This window comes from Nycticebus coucang, chromosome 4 (genome assembly GCF_027406575.1).
Source record: "Nycticebus coucang isolate mNycCou1 chromosome 4, mNycCou1.pri, whole genome shotgun sequence".
Taxonomy (NCBI): domain Eukaryota; kingdom Metazoa; phylum Chordata; class Mammalia; order Primates; family Lorisidae; genus Nycticebus; species Nycticebus coucang.
Genome location: NC_069783.1, coordinates 85,395,612 through 85,413,573, shown reverse-complemented (window position 1 = coordinate 85,413,573; position 17,962 = coordinate 85,395,612). Strand labels below are relative to the sequence as shown.

The following is a 17,962-nucleotide window of genomic DNA, read 5'->3' as shown; positions in this document are numbered from 1 at the left end:
TGAAAGGAAAAGAAAGGTAGAGTCACACTGATAAATGCTCACTTTATAAACAAAGGGAAGTATTGTGCCAACCACTCCCTGATCTAACCATCTGTCATATTTGCATCCCTAAACCCTACTATTATTTTACATACCTTTTGGTGGCTATTTTATAATTCCTCCAAAGATGATTATATCTCTTACCATTCTAGATGCAAAGGAGAGAAATTCATACATATAGTGAGTATCCTCAGGTCACTAGGGATTAATTCTCTCTATATAAGAATGCCAGTTAAGAAAGTTTATTTGAAGTCTTAAAACCTGGGTTTTAATCTAAGCTCTTCCATTTGCTTTCTAGCTCTGTGGATTCAGGCGAACTCTTAACCTAAATCTCAGTTTTCAGATCTGTATTTGGGAACAATAATCTCTACTTTACAAAGTGGTGGTGAAGATTAAGTTAAATAACATACATGAAAAATCAACCAGCACTTATCCAATAGTAAACCCTTAATACATGAGCTGAATCTGAGAGCCAGGCCTTGCAACCAAACTTTCTGATTCTGTAGTTAAAAGCATCTTCACCAGAAAATATAAACAAATATATAAAAACATATTCATAAAGGCATTAATAACAAATTCATTTATTTAAAATCACTTAAATAGAATTACAGTATGAATTATTTCACACAGCCTAATGAGTATAACATCCTTTGGCCTTCTCAGTGGAGTCTTTACTTGGATGCTAGACCAAGCATATGTCATCTTCTAGCCTCAGGCAAAAGTGGTCTGCATTACCTCCAGGTCAAGTGGGATTTTCTGACCCTGAACATAATGAGACTTGATAGTAAAGGTCCAGGCTTTCCTCTTTGGTTTGGACTATAATTCAACAAATGATTATCAGCACCACCCAAATAATGCAGCTTCATTCTGTTTAGAACAGGAGTAATAAAAATACAGGCCTACAGCTTAGATCTAATGAATGATGTAATGTGACAGATGGCACAGAAAGCATAAATCATCTTCTCTTTTGAGAACGATCTTCAGGCTAAAAAAAGCAGAACCAAAACTGCTTCACAGAAGCTAAAGCCCAAAATGAGTGAGCATCTTGCTGTTATATGAGTTAGGATTCTTGGTTCATACAAACAGAAATCCTTTTTGCCCAAGCAAGATGGATTCAAATAAAGGGTTAAGCAGGAGGATAACTGGCCTCAAAGATGCTCCCTCCTCCTCTTCTCTTAGCACCTGAACTTTGTTTCCCACAACAGACTAGATTCTTTCAGGGACTAGCAATCACATTGGGAGACCTCCCAAGGAGAAAGGGCTCTAATGAGAAAGATCCTAGCAAAGGATCTAACCCCTAACCCTAACCCTAACTGAGATACCTACTCTGCAGCAAACAACTTTAGCTAACCCTAGTTTGGTCAAATGGGTCAGGCCCAGCCTCACACCAAGTACTGTGACCAAAGTAGACAGCATATTAAGTATATGGCAGCCCCTATATAAACCATAATTTAAAAAAAGGAAAAAATTAAGAGACAGAGTCTCATTCTGTCGCCCTCAGTAGAGTGCTGTCGCGTCACAGCTCACAGCAACCTCCAACTCCTAGGCTTAGGCGATTTTCTTGCCTCAGCCTCCCCAGTAGTTGGGACTGAAGGTGCCTGCCACCACGCCTGGCTATTTTTTGTTGCAGTTTGGCGGGGGCCGTGTTTGAACCTGCTACCCTCAGTATAAGGAGCCGGCGCCCTACTCATTGAGCCACAGGAGCTACCCTAAACCACATAATTTTAAAAGCACCATCTTCCATCCTGCCCACAAAGATACGAGATATGTTTTTTTTTTTTTTTTGTAGAGACAGAGTCTCACTTTATGGCCCTCGGTAGAGTGCCATGGCCTCATACAGCTCACAGCAACCTCCAACTCCTGGGCTTAAGCAATTCTCTTGCCTCGGCCTCCCGAGTAGCTGGGACTACAGGCGCCCACCACAACGCCCGGCTAAGATATGAGATATGTTACTAAATGCCTTGTAAAAATTTAGACATGCTTGCTGTCTACTAAAATTTCTTTGATTATTCTCTAACAGTTCAGGGAGCAAAGGGAAGAGTTTGATATGTTTTATCTTATTCATAGGTGAAAACATTTCTGGTATTTTAGCATTATTTCCTTATAACCTTGTCAACTATTTCTTTTTGCTAATTGTAAAAATTATACCTCAAATATATATCAAATGAAGTATTTCACATCTCAATCTTCTTTTTAGTCAGAGTGAATTTTCTAGTGTTTTTACTTTCCTTTTTTTCCCATCCTTAGCACTAACATTCCCCTACTACATAAAATGTATTCACTACATAATAGAATTTCAGAGTTAACATGCATCTAACTTCACTCTAAATTACTATTAAAGGCTAAGAACACAAAATCTTACTTTCCACTGTTATCTTTTTCTCCTCTTATACCCCATCATACCTACATAAAAAGCAGTTCTGAACTGCTCACCCAGAATTGTCGTAAAATATCACACATTTCACTTTTTATACCATTGCTCCATTCACTCTTTAATAAAATCAGCATTTTGCCTCGCCAAGGTAGACACTCCATCTAGTGGTAGATCAGTTTAGACAATGCAGTTTAAAAATTTTTTCACTATTATTTTCCCCCTTTAATGTTACCAGCCCTGCAATGACTTCACTGATTTTTAGTTTAGTATATTGTTTAAGAACAGATGGAGTGAAAATTTTTTCCAAACCTTGATCTATGACTTCCAAGCTATATATCTGGGGTATGTTATTATTAAATAAGATTCTTTGAGTCTTAGTTTCTTCATACTATAAAATGGGAACAATGTACTTGCATTATGGGATATAGTAATACAAACATGTAAAGCATTCAGCTCAGCATTTGAAAAATGGTCAACATTCAGTAAGTGACAGCTATTATCACCCTGCTCCTGTCTACTACCGTGTTTCCCAGAAAATAAAACATCCTCCGAAAATAAGACCTACTTACAGGTTTCCTTCTGGGTGAAATATAAGGCATACCCCCGAAAATAAGGCCTCCCAGGCTCTGTCTCAGAATGAAAATTAATTTACTGTAAACTGGTTGCTAGGGCCGCCCCGACTGGCGTCTAGCAACCAGTGACGTTACGCTGAGTCTTGACGTCACTGCTGTGTGGAGGCACAGCGGAGGTCGGAGTGAGCGGTGAGCGTGGGGCGGGAGAGAGGAGGAGACTTTCGCAAACGCATGTAGAAGAACAGGAGGATCACAGCGGATGGGTAGCGGGGAACCATAAATGTGTATGGTATTCTTCTTCATGGAAAAATAAGACATCCACTGAAAATAAGACCAAGCGCATCTTTGGGAGCAAAAATTAATATAAGACACTGTCTTATTTTCGGGAAAAGAGGGTAGTCTATTTTTATCCTATTTAATAAGATGAAGCAAATCTTCAACTCCTTTAATCACTTACTCCCTTTGCCCCTACTCTCCTACTCAGATCAAATCCACACCCTACTTAGTTAGGCCTCCTTCCATCATTTGCCTTCCCCCTATTCCCAACATGGGCAGCCACTCTAATCAGGTTAATCTTTAGAGTCTTCGACACTAGTCAAGTATATTCTCAATTGCTGTTTTGCCCTGTCCCAGCCCCTATATAATCCTACCTTATTGCTTTGCTGCTCTCCATCTTATCCATTCTCCCAAGTCAAATTTAAGATACCAATTCCACAAACCTTATATTAATTAGAAACACAAAGTCTTCTTTTATATTTTAATAAGCAGTGTCCATCCCTGTACAAACTTATTTTATGTTGCCTCAGAATTTTCCTAGTTATTTTCTGTGCACAAAAAGTACTTCTACATTGCAAAACAAACTAGACTGCAGTCTTATAAAGGACATGTACCATTGTTTACCTTTGGGGTGTGGTGTCTCACACTTGTGATCCCAGCCCTTGGGAGGGGGAGGGGGATGGATTGTCTAAGCTTATGAGTTTGAGACCAGCCTGAGTCAGAGCGAGACTCCATCTCTAAAAAATAGCCAGGCATTGTGGCAGGTGCCTGTAGTCCCAGCTACTTGGGAGGCTGAGGCAAGAGGATCACTTGAGCCCAAGACTTTGAGGTTCTGTGAGCTAAGATGCCACCGCACTCTACCGAGGGTGACCAAGTGAAACTCTGTCTCAAAAAAAAAGACATGTACCATTGTTTAGCTTTTTTTAGACACTTTAAAATCGTCTGTTCTATTTAACACATATACGCGTCTGAAAGTCTAGCAGGGGTCCTCAAACTTTTTAAACAGGGGGACAGTTCACTGTCCCTCAGACCACTGGAGGGCCGGACTATAGTTTAAAAAAAAAACTATAAACAAATTCCTATGCACACTGCACATATCTTATTTTGAAGTAAAAAAACAAAACGGGAACAAACACAATCACACCACCTCACGTGGCCCGCAGGCTGTAGTTTGAGGACGCCTGGTCTAAAGCAATAATTATTATTTTTTCTTGTTGCAGTTTTGGCCAGGGCTGGGTTCGAATCCGCCACCCTGGGTATATGGGGCCAGTGCCCTACTCACCACGCCACAGGCACCACCCACAATAATTATTTTTATTGACTTTTCTTAAGCACTAAGTTTTCAAAAGTCAAATATCTTAGCAAAACACTAAATAAAATGCTCTACACAGGGCAGAATTCTAGATATTCTCAAAGTAAGTGAGGAAATTAAGAACAGCCCAACACATTGTTTTTACTAAAAAAAATTTCTTAACAGAACCCAACAATTGATATTATTTTAAACAGTGATCACACTGGGTGCATCTGAAAACAGTCAACACATTAAAGCAGAAAGCTTCAACAACTTTTTATGTTCACAATAATTAAAAGCCAGACAGTGCCTTGGCTAACTCCACCACAAACTATTCTTTTCTGCTTACATTTTCTAAGATGTGCCAACTAGAGAACTTTAAAACACAAGCATTAAAACACAAAATGAAAATTCCAGTTAGCATGTCAAAAATTTACTAAAGTTTCTCACTCAAAAATCAGTCTGTTGGTGCAGGGGCCACTGGCTTCTTTGACTGTCCTCATCTTGTGAGGGTGGGAACTCGGATCCATAAAGTGCTGCTCATAAGCTAATGGACAGCATCTCAGTTTATTACTCAGGTCTGTTTATTGTGGTACTTAAAAGCCTTGTGCCATAATGGATTCAGCTTCATCCTGTTTGTTCACTACCAAGTCCACTCGGCCTTTACAACAGGCTGCCAAGAGCTTACACAAATTTACCAGGTTCAAATTAAAAGAGAACTTAACATGAAGTCTTACGTGACAAAAGCCTGCACAGAATTCCTCATGTATGCAAGAAGCTTATTGATAATGCCTAGGTTATTCTAGTAGGAAAATAGCTTCCTCCTGCACTGAGGCCAAATAGATGCCAAAAATATCAAGAGAAAGTAGACTGAAAAATGTAAAAGAACTGGGCTTAAAGACCCAGACTTTCCTCTGAACTAAAATACAACAAACACTTATTCAGTATCAACTAAATAATGTAGTTTTACATGTTAGATAACTGGATTCTAACATCCAGAATCCAGTTCACCTAGAACCCAAACTACTTTTAGCATAGGAATGTGAAACAAGTTTTTGAAAGAAACTACAAAATAATTACTTGAAAAAGTTCTTATAGCTTCCAAGTACATGAAAAAAAGGTCCTTTAAATAGACCCCAACAATGAGCAAATTAAAATAATTAACTGAGTAATGAGCAAATTAAAATAAATAATTAAGAACATTTACTTCAAACATATCCCCCGACACCAAAAGCCAGAATGTAAATTATTCACTACAAATGTGTTCCCTTGATATCCACTCTAAAAGAGATACTTCAATTTTTGCACCAAGTAGATTTAAATGTTTTACCTTAAAGATAAGTCAAAACACCCGACAACCCTTATGAATATTTATAGACAGACCTACTGGATTTGGAGGAAGACATGCTCAACAAGTCACCAGCAGCAAGTGGGACTATAGCAAAAGGTGGTTCTGGTAATTATGGCAGGACAACAGACATAAAAATAGAAAAAGAGCCATACACGGCCACCATACGAGTGGCAGAATGCAAAACTGGAGAATTATTTGCACAACAGCTGCACATCCTGATGGTCAGTAACCCATACTCTTAAAGCATGGTTGTTAAAACCATGCCCACTTATTCTGAGAATCTGGAATCTCTTCCAGATACTTTCTCTGAGTAGCTAACTTGCAAGCTTTAGTTCTTCTCACGGTCATGGCACCTTCTGATTCTGGGGGCTCCTCATCCACAGTGATTTAAGACCATTTCTAAAGTGCCCTACCACCATTTCCATAGTTCTTAAGCTAATACACACCAAACTACTGCCACTATCAACTGAAGATTTCCAATACCATTGTCCTAAATGGATCTAATGCCAAACCTACTTCCAAAGCCGTGTTCACTCCCTTGGAGTTACCTAACAGGCTCAACAACCTAAAAACTATTTAAGAGAATACTTAATGCCTTCCCAGCCTTTGCTGGTGACTGACATCACTGATCCAACAATGTGGCTGGAACCGTGCTGCTGCCAACATTTCTCTGACTCTTTTGCTAAGTCAAAGCCCTCACACCACCATGGGAGTGGTGAGAGCTCCTACAAGGCTACTAACACTTCTGTGAGCCACGATTTCCAAAGCATGTCCCAGAGCTCCTGCTATTCACAGCCCATCATACTTCTAGTGAATGCCACCACATTAGAAGCAGACAGTTCTGACTCAGGCAGCCTTAAGCCTAGCCTTTCAATACTAGTGCTCTATAGGATAATTTCTAATAATTGGGCCTACCCAAGAGTTACATGGAACCACTTTCTAGCCTCAATGAACTTCTATTACCTATATTATAACTATCAATCTTTTTCCTACAGACTAAGTAACTCATAAGACTGTTTGGAAGATATTTTTGCTATAAAGAGCTCTCCTCCAAAGTTCTTCCTATTTTCCCAGAAGTTTACACGCAAGTATGTGATCAGAAATACTCTGACCAACCACAATCTCTAAAGTGGTCTAAGAAGTCAGGGGTATCATACAGTAACTTTGGGATAACTTCTGGTAGGCCTTATTAGGACTATGAACTCCATGGGTAAAAGCAGCCCTGTGCTAAAAAAATAGTTAACTGCTTATAAGTCAACAACTAAGTCAAAGATTGCTTATTCAAGAAATGTCACAAGAAAAAAAATCATCCAACAAAAGTGACCAGCCTTGCCGTCTACAACCAACCTACTCACTCACACAGAAGACAACACTGAAGAAAAGCAACCAATGTGCCCACAGGAAGAAGGGAGGATGATGCAGGGGAGACAGATGCAAGGGTGTTATTCTGATCATCCCATTAGCAGAGAGAGAGTCACAGCTAGGGAATTACCTAGGAAGAAGGAAAGATACTCCTGTAACAAACTCCCACATAGTGGGTTACAATTTCTTTGGAACTTTATTCATTGTGACCTTAGGAGCTCTTGGTCATATAAAAAATGGATAAACAAAGATATAAAAAGGGAGGGTTTTTTGTTTTTGCTTTTATTTTTTAAATATTAGCAACAGGGAACTTTAATAAGAATAGCATAGCAAGATTAGACCTACAAAATTATCAAAAGCAAAGATGGAAAGGAACAGCATAAAATAACTTGCAAAAGCTAGTATTATCAAAGTAATGACAGAAGAAAAAAGGTGGTGCTAAAAATTACAATATACTTTCTTTAGTACTGTACCTTATCAATGGCTTTTCCAACACGAGAAACACTGCTGTGGATGTCTTTGTGGTCAGAAGCCAATTTTTGAACAGTATCCTTTATTCTTTTACAGCACTGTGTCAAAACAAGTGAAAGGGTCCCTGATAACTCAGCATCTTGGCCTATAAAAAAAAAAGAAAGGTGGTTGGTTATTCACTAAAGCAAACCCAAAGATGTCATGTTTCAAATATGCCCTCTAGACCATGAAAGATGCAAGAAAAGTGAAGAAAAATCAATATCTGCTTTGAAGTTGACTGTCTTATTCATAGATATTATTTTTCAAGTGAATACTAAGAAATAACTTATTTTTTTATTTTTGGAAATAAGAAAATTTTATTATGAAATATACCACTTTTATAATTACAAAAATCAGTACAAACTAAGGATAATAGTGTCAAATGGCATTATTTCAGAGACTATGTTTGCGTGAATAATAAACTAATTTATTCAATCTAGTTAAAGTGTTCGAGTCATTCTCAAAACATTTTGGTTGCTACTGAATTTCCTGAAAATTTCTAAATGCTTCATATCCACATAAAGAAGTATAAAACCCCCCAAACTTTAGATACCATCATGTGCAGAAAAGGCCTGAGATTGCTACCTTTAGAAAGTCCTGCTTGCAACATTGGCCTATGGCTAGCATATGAAAACTTTGAGTTCCACAAAGTTCCCACCATTCCCTAACTGCTAAGAATGGCTCTGAACTGTCATACGATGTGGTTTATGGTTAACATCTGCTTTCCTTCTAGGAATCTGGAATTTTGATACATGCTAGGCAGAGAGTATTCACATGACTAACCCCCAATAAAAACCCTAGGCACTGAGCTTCTAATGAACTTCCCTGGTATCTACTTCATACATGCCACAAGTCATTATTGGAGGAATGAAATCTGTCCCATGTTTAGGAGAGGAGAGATTTCCTCTGCTAAAGCTTTCTTCTGGCTTACTCTGGATTTTGCCCCCATGAATCCTTTCCCTTTGCTGACTTTGCTTTGTATTTTTTTGGCTGTACCAGATCTTAGCCAAGAGAAGAACTATAAACTGAATCATTGGAGTGAGTCCTAATCGATCACAAGAACCCAAGGATGGTCCTGAGGACCCATGACACATGTATCAACTGGAAGTTACTCCCCCTTCTCCTTCTTCCCTGAGCTATCTCCCTCCAAACTTTGCTCTGAAAACAAAAAGGGGGAGAAAGAGAGAACAAATCCAGTTGCAGTATGTGTCATTTATCTCTATATTTATATATTCCCACCTGTAAACAACTAGCCTGGTTTCTGAAATCCTACCCAATTATTATATAGCAGTGATTCATTTTACATCAAAAATCACCTGAAGACCTAATTTAAACAAAGTAGCTGGACCCCATCCCCAGAGTTTCTATAATAATTCAACAGGTCTGGGATAGGGCTAGAGAACTTGAACAAGAAGTAGCTCAGGAACAGCCCTAGGATGTTCACTTATTTAACAAATTATTTGTCACTATGTGACAGGTATAGCAGTGAACAAAAGAACAAAAACTCTCCCAAGAGCTTACCGTCTAGCAAGAGACGTAAACAACACAAAAAGTAAGCAAATTCTGCAGCATGACAAAAGATGACACATGCTACTGGGGGGTAAGGGGAAGCAGGGTGAATGAGATGGCAAGCATACATGGAGTGAGCAATTGCGATTTTAAATAGCATGGCTGGGCACAGTGAATAATGCCTGTAATCCTAGCACTTTGGGAGGCCAAGGCAGGAGGATCACATGAGGCCAGAAGTTCAAGACCAGCCTTGGCAACAAAGTGAGACATCATCACCATAAAAAATTTATATTAAAAAAAGGGAGGAGGGGAGGACCCGTAGCCCAGTGGGTAGGGCGCCAGCCACATACACGGAGGCTGGTGAGTTCAAACCAGGCCTGGGCCAGCTAAAACAACAATGACCACTGCAAAACAAAAAAAAAAATAGTTGGGCGTTGTAGCAAGTGCCTGTAGTTCCAGCTACTTGGGAGGCTGAGGCAAGAGAATCACTTAAGCTCAAGAGTTTGAGGTTGCTCAGAGCTGTGCTGCCATGGCACTCTACTGAGAGCCATAAAGTGAGACTCTGTCTCAAAAACAAACAAACAAAAAAACCCCAGCCAGGTGTGGTGGCACTGCCTGTAGTCCTAGGTACTCAGGAGGCTGAGGCAGAAAGATCCTTTGAGCCCACGTGGCCATTTGAGGCTACACCAAGGTACAATTGAGACACTGTACTACAGCCTGACAAAGACCATGTCTAGGAAGAAAGAGAAAAGGGAAGAAAGAGGAAGGGGAGAGAGAAAAGGGAAAGGCAAAAAAGCCAAAGTCACTGGAGCTGAATTTCAGGCAAGCCAGCATCCAGTTTGTGTCTAGGCTGGAGCTGGAACTATGGAGATGCAGAAGAAAACCTACCCTACCCCACTCACCCAGTGCCCATGGTGGCATGCCAGTGGAATCTTACCCCTATGCACCCACCTGTAAGAAACAGCAGTTGGAAGCTGCATGGTACCCATTTGCTGAGCTGAGATCCCAGACCTAGGAGCTCCTTCACCCTACCCTGGCACCCCTATGGGAACTGACCCTCTCAGACCACCTTCATCATGTATGCCATCATGACCCCCTAGCTCATATGCTGACCTGTTCCCTACCCCCTACCCCAAATTCCTGAGGTGATATTGAGACTCGACCTGCATGCTATTCTGTGTGGTCACCATAGAGATGAACCCTTCCACTTGTTACACCCCATAGATGGGGCACTTCTGCTAGAAATCTCTAGCCTGAATACCAATCACTGGGCTGACACTCTTCGGCTTTTTTTTTTTTTTTTTAAAGAGACAGAGTCTTGCTCTGTTGCCCAGGCTGGCATGCAGTGGTGCCATCATAGCTCGCTGAAACCTCAAACTCCCAGGCTCAAGCGATACTTGTGCATCAGCCTCCTGAGTAGCTGGGACTACAGGTGTGCACCACTATGCCCAGCTAGTTTTTAAATTTTTTGTGGGGATAGGGTCTTGCTATGTTCCCCAGACTGTTTTCAAACTCCTGGCCTCAAACAATCTTCCTGCCCCAGTTTCCCAAAGTGCTAGGATTATTGAGATCACAAGCATGAGCCCCTATGCCTGGCCCCTCTGGCTTTTCAAGGACTTTTGTGCCAACCCCAAAGGCTTTTGTTCTGCCAGAGTCAGAGGTCAGAATGGCTACTCACTCGGATGGGAGACAGAGGTATCTCACTGGCTCCCCATTCAGGTGCAGTTGAATTGTGGGAGCTAGATGAGAATAAGCATACTGTCAAGCAGTTCTGTAAGGAAGAGCATGATGACATCATCTACAGTCTCTGGCACATAAGCTGTCAGCAGTAGCAAAGACTTCTCCGTCAAAGTTTAGGACCCTGCTCAGCAGATGGTACTGAATTCACACTAAGCTTCTGCTGGGCAAATCACTTGTGTTGCTTGCTGCCTCTCACTACAAGGATTCTGTGGGGTGAGTTTTTCATGCAGTGAACACGGTAGAATTTTACTCTGGGACATCTGCTGTCCCAAGTCAGCATCACTTATGGACTGCAATGTCTCTGGCTATCTTCCTACCTCATTGGTTTGCCATTCTCAGCAAAGTGAGTCTTTAGTCCTTGGTGATGAGAATGGGACTGGTTCCCTTATGGACACCAAGAGTGCAAGCTGCACCCTCAGTCAGCTGTACGCTCCCAATGTTTCACTGGGCTGGTTTTCTTCCTACAGTGTTTCCTTCCTGGCCGTACACACTGCTAACTTTCTGTGCTGTACTGAGGCCTATTAAGGCTGTCAGAACCAAGCCCCCAGAGACTTTGTGAGAGATGTTCCTTGGTCCCTGCTCAATCATTTCCTTCTTACCCCATGGGCTAGGATCATTACGACATCCACCATATTGTCCCCACAGAACCTCTCCCAACCTCTGGACCTGAAAGCATTGCTGAGTAGATAGGGCTAAGGACAAAAAGCAAGGCCCTCTGAAAACCACCTGCTTTGCCCCACCCCCTCAGCTTGTGAGATGACATAGTATGTTGATACACTAGATCTGTGCAGTTAATAGGCATTGTCTTTCAGTCTGAGGAAGGATGGATTCTGGAATCCCGTAGTCACAGGGAGGAAATACTGTCTTGAAAATGTATGTGTTATCTGAGGATGTATGTATATCTATAGTTTGTGGTGGTAGGGGGAATTAAAAAAAAAATCCCTAAGCTCTATCCTACCCTCTCTCCATGAAAAAAAAAAAAAAAATAAGTTGACAGGGCAGCACCCATTGCTCAGTGGGTAGGGCACTGGCCACATACACCAAGGCTGGTGGGTTCAAACCCAGCCTGGGGCCAGCTAAAACAACAATGACAACGACTATGACAACAACAAAAAGTTGACAGAAGGGTTATATGCTTTGCATGTAGCCATGTACGGATGGGACATGGGTATCCCTAGAATCTTGGAAGCAGTGCTTTTGCTACTCATAGAGAATGATCTACTTTATTTTTTAGTGCTTTTCATCATAAAAATCCTGCCCAGCCCAATTCAAAATTGCCAAGACATGAAAACAGCCCAAGTGCCTACCAACCCATGAATGGATTGACAAATATTGGTATATGTACACCAAGGAATACTATGTAGCCATAAAAAGATGGAGACTTCACATCTTTTATGTTTACCTGGATAGAGCTAGAACATACTCTTCTTAGTAAAGTATCTCAAGAATGAAAAAAAGTATCCAATGTGCTCAATACTACTATGAAATCAATATATAATCACCTACACATTCATAGGAATGATAAAACATAACTATAGTCCAGAAAGTAGAAGGGAAGTGGAGAGAGAGGGGAGGGGAGGGAGGGGGTGGGAGGATGTTTAGGGGGACCTCACCTAATGTGCATGATGCAAAGGTACATTTCAAAACTATTAAGAAAAGAGTATAATTGTGATGGATGTGTTAATCAGTTCAATGTAAGCATCTCATATTGTATATCAAATCACTACATTGAACCCTATAAATGCATCAAAGTACACAGTTATGATTTAATAAAAATAAAATAAAATAAAAATCCTGCCCAGCTCACTCTGAGGAAGAGTCAAGACACCAGTTTTACACAATTCCTTGTCATTAAACTGAATCAAAATTTTTTTCTGGCTCAATAAAAAGTTTGGCTCGTGTTGACGTAATGCCCACTCCCTTCCCCTTCTGTCATAGATGCCATAGAGAAAAGTTTGGGGATAATGAAAGAGAAAGCATTTGAATTAAGTTAGAAAAACTGACACAAAGTATTACAAAGAAATGCTGCTACTTTTCCCACACCCAAACAGCCTGGAGCCTGACCTCTTTTGCCTCTGGGCCCCTTTCTCTGGATATAAAGTCTCAATGTTTTATTTATAGATTCCCAAGGGTTTTTAAATTCAGCATCAAGAAAAGAATCTGAAATAATGGCTGGGTTGGCAGAGTGGCTTATGCCTGTAATTCTAGCACTTTGGGAGGCTGTAATGGAAGGATTGCTTAAGGCCAGGAGTTCAAGATCAGTCTGGACAATAAAGCGAGACACTGTTTTTGCAAAAAATAAGCCAGGTGTGGTGGCATGTGCCTGTAGTCCTAGCTGCTTGGGAGGCTGAGGCAGAAGGACCCCTTGAGCCTTGGATTTCAAGGTTGCAGTGAGCTATTATCATGCCACTGCATTCTAGCAAAACCCATCTCCAAACACACACGCACACAAAAAAAAAAAAAGAAAGAAAGAAAAGAAAAAGTAAATACTGGTTGGTGAAATAAGAGTTTTAGGCATTGTTAGCCTTTCTTTTTTATTAAAGTATGTGTGCTTACTTAAGGTAAACATTTATTTACTCTTTGGGTTGGTGGATTGGCTTTTGACAGTAGGAAGTCATGGATCCATTACTGATTGTATTGAAACTAAATATAATCAATTATGTACTTAAAAAAAAATTAAAAACATGGGCATGGTAGGCCTAGCTGAGCAGGTGTCATCTGAGCTAAGACTTAGAAGAAGCGAAGGAATTAACCACGTGGCTACCTTGGGGGAAATTATTACAGCTGGGGGGACAAAAGCCCTACTGCCTATTCAAAGAATAGTAACGAGGCCAGTGTGTTGCCAGTGGATTTCCAGCAAAGGAAAACTGTAGAAGAAAAGGTCCAAGAGATAATGGGGGCCCTAGTTTGGCAGGATCTATTTGGCATTGCAAAGATGACACTTTTACTTTGAGTAAAAGGGAGATCTACTCCAAGATTCTGAGCAGAGAAGGTACCTACACTGACATAATGTTTTACTACAGTCACTCAAACATTAGAAATATAAGGACAGTGGCAGGAAGACAGGTTAGGAAGCCATGGTAACATCACAGTCCAAATGAGAGATGACAGTGGCTCAACCCAGGATATCATGACTGGTTATAAGGGAAGAAAAGGACACACAGACATTTAAGACTTTTAACCTGAGTCAACTAGAGAAATGAAACAGTCTCCTATTAAGGTGAAAAAAGCTAAAGGCTGAGTAGGTGAGGAAAGAGTTGAGGAGATGAGAGAGATGACGCACGAGGAAAACAGAAAGAGTTCAGTTTTGAGCTTGTTAAATTTGAGACACTGAGAAGGCACCCTGGTACATAAATGGAGGAGGCAGGTGAATATATAAATCTGGAGCTCAAGAGTAATATTAGGGCTAAAGATACAAATTTATGAGTTATTGATGACACTTAAGGCTGTGAAGTATCAGTACAGACACAGGGAAGTGATAAGTGGACTGAATCCTGGGAACTCCCAAGTTTATGAGGCTGAGAGGAAACCGAACTAGAAAAGGGGACTAACAAAGACTAATGAAGCACTAACTGTGATGAAAAGGAAAAATCAAGACAGTATGGTATTGGGGAAGCCAAGCTAAAAAAAAAAGGTGTCCAGCTGGGTATGGTGGTGCATGCCTGTAATCCTAGCACTTGGGGAGGCCAAGGAGAAAGGCTCACTTAAGCTCAGAGGTTTGGGTTCAGCCTGGGCAAGAGTGAGACTCTGTCTCTACTTAAAATAGAAAAATTAGCCAGGTGACAGGGGTGAGCCCCTACACTCCCAGCTACTTAGGACGCTGAGGTAGGAGGATCCCTAGAACCCAAGACTTTATTTATTTTTTTTTTTTGAGATAGAGCCTCAAGCTGTTGCCCTGGGTAGAGTGCTGTGGCGCCACAGCTCACAGCAACCTCCAACACCTGGGCTTAAGCGATTCTCTTGCCTCAGCCTCCCAAGTAGCTAGGACAACAGGCAACCGCCACAACACCCGGCTATTTTTTGGTTGTAGTTGTCATTATTGTTTTGCAGGCCAGGGCTGGATTTGAACCGCCAGCTCTGATATATGTGGCTGGTGCCTTAGCCACTTGAGCTACAGGCACTGAGCCAGAACCCAAGAATTTGAGTTTGTTGTGAGCTAGGCTGATGCCCTGGCACTCTAGCCTGGGCAACAGAGTAAGACTGTCTCAAAAAACAAAAGCGTCAATGCAAAAAAAAGATAGAGAAAATAAAATATCAAGGAGGAGAAAATAATCAATGGTGCTAAATGTGCTGCTAGGTCAAATTAAGATGTGGACTGAAAACGGGCCAGTAGAATTACAATGTGGGAGTCAACAGGGACTATAACAAGAATAGTTTCTAAAGTTTCAAGAAAGGAAATCTTAGAAGGTTATAGGGACTGTGAAAAGGGAACACAGTAAGTCTGGTTCAATAACCATTGAGCGAGGGCCGTGCTTGGTGCCTCATGCCTGTAATCTTAGCACTCTGGGGGGTCAAGGCAGATAGACTGCCTGAGCAAGAGCAAGATCCTGTCTCTAAAAATAGCCAGGTTATGGCGGGAGCCTATAATTCCAGCTACTCTGGAGGCTGAGGCAAGAGAATAGCTTCAGCCCAAGAGTTTGAGGTTTCTGTGAGCTATGATACCATAGCATTCTACCAAGGGTGACAAAGTGAGACTCTTTCTCAAAAAGAAGAAAAAAAAAAAAAAAACAAAGAAAATAAAAAAACAACCACTGAGCAAAATAAAGTAAGTGAATAGAACATAGTGCCCATAAGGGACCCACATTCAATATAAGGATGTAGAACTGCCCTCATCTCTAAAAACGACTGCACAAAGTTTACATCAGGGACTTCCAACTTCTAACAATGTAGTTTAGGATATGGTACTTGGTACTTCAGGAAATTTTCAAAATCAGTTTAAAAGGTATTCCATACATACTTTGGACCAAAAGAATCTATTTTAATAGCTCTGTTCTAGTCAATTGATCTTTTTGTACCCTACCTAAACCTTACCTAGCCTCATCCCCTCTGTGAACCTCTCTACGCAGAAACTGAATTCCCGATAATTTCTGTTCTCTCCATGACTCTTCTGTCACTTAACTACACAGCATTGAACAATCTCATGTCTATGTATATGCCATCATTAGTCTCAACTGAACATAAGCCCCTAAGGGGGAGAAAACATTCTTATTGTTAACCATATACTCCACAGTCTTATATTAATGGTGCCTGCAGATGTGCAAGACATACAAGTATTTGGACTGATGGCAAATAAAGCAAGGGAAAAGAATAGTTTTTGTTTTTAAAAGAAGCCATATTCATGGGCTAGGCGTGGTGCCTCGTGCCTGTAATATCTAGCACTTTGGGAGGCAAAAGTGGGACAATCACTTGAGGCCAGGAGGTCTCACACCTGAGTAGAAATAAGACCTTGTCTCTATAAAAAAAAAAAAAAAATAATAATAATAATAAAAACAACAGAAAAATTAGCCAGGTGTGGTGGCACATGTCTATAGCCCCAGCTACTTGAAAGGCCAAAGCAGGAAGATGGCTTGAGCCCAGGAGTCAGAGGTTAAAATGAAATATGAAGATGTCACTGCACTCCAGCCCAGGACACAAAGCAAAATTCTCTCTTACAGAAAAAAAAAAAAAAAAAAGGCTATATTCAAAAAATGATTCTAGGACAAGAATCATGCAAAAGAACCAAATCATATATAAAATTTAACTCAAATGGAATAAAGATCTAAATGTAAGAGCTGAAACAGGAACATTCCTGACCCTGGAATACGCAATGGTTTCTTAGATATGATGCTGAAAGCACAAGCAACCAAACAACAAAAATAATTAAATTAGACGTCATCAGAATTAAACTCTTGTACTTCGAACACTATCAAGAAAGTGAACAGAGGGGAGAAATTATTTGCAAACTATATTCTGTTGAGAGTCTACTTATCCAGAATATATAAAGAACTCTTACAACTTAATAAGACAAATGACTCAATTTAAAAATGGTCAAAGGATGTGAACAGACATTTTTCCAAAGATAGAAAAACAAGCACACAAAAGTTGCTCAATATTACTTATTAGTCATTATTAGAAACAGAAGTCAAAACTACAATGAGGCACTACTTTTTTGGAAAAAGTCAAAGCCTGTTCCTCTGCTCTCAAACCACAACAATCATCAACACAGAAGACTTCCGTGACCAAATGTGAGAAGAGAGAGTCTCATCATCAACAAACCAGAAATTTTATAGCGGACACCAGCTAAGTTTCCTCCGATTCAATTTTCACCCTATCGACCTGGAGACAGCATCAGATCCCACAGAGGGTGAGGACTCAGTCCCCAAGAACGCCCTCCCGTTCAGATAGTAGTCACAAGTCTGAGCCCCTGGAACTTCTGATTGACAGGCTTCAAGTTAGGCTTCCTATGCTCCCTTCTTTGTGTTCGATTAACATGCTGGAGTAGCTCACAGAACTCAGAGAAATTCTTGCTTTTATCATTTTATAACAAAGGATACTGCCAAAGAGATGCATAGGGCAAAGTATGGGGGAAGGAGAACACAGCTTCCATGCCCCCTGGGTGCCACACTCCAGGAATCTCCATGTGTTCAGCTATCCAGCAGCTCTCCAAACCTTGTCCTCTAGGATTTTTATAGAAATCAACTTCACCTTCAGCCCCTCTCCCCTCCCAACAGGTTGAAGGGTACAAGGCTTAAGTCCCAACTCTTAAATCATGCCTGGACTTCCAGGTGACCAGCCCCATCCAGATGCTATTAGCCAGTATTAGCATACAAAAAAGATAACATTGGCTTAACCATAGCTCAGTGGTTGAGGCACTGGCCATGTACACAGAGGCAGGCAGGTTCGAACCTGGCCTGGGCCTGCTAAACAACAATAATGACTTCAACAAAAAAAATAGCCAA

General features: G+C 40.7%; 1 protein-coding gene across 1 annotated transcript in view; it reads right to left on the bottom strand.

Moving 5' to 3' along the window:
* RMND5A (required for meiotic nuclear division 5 homolog A) overlaps positions 1-17,962 on the bottom strand; it is a 76,621-nt gene that overhangs the window by 40,952 nt on the left and 17,707 nt on the right. The window contains exon 2 of the mRNA XM_053588094.1: positions 7,739-7,881. Within this exon, the coding sequence (XP_053444069.1) occupies positions 7,739-7,881 (143 nt within the window). The remainder of the gene's footprint in view (positions 1-7,738; positions 7,882-17,962) is intronic.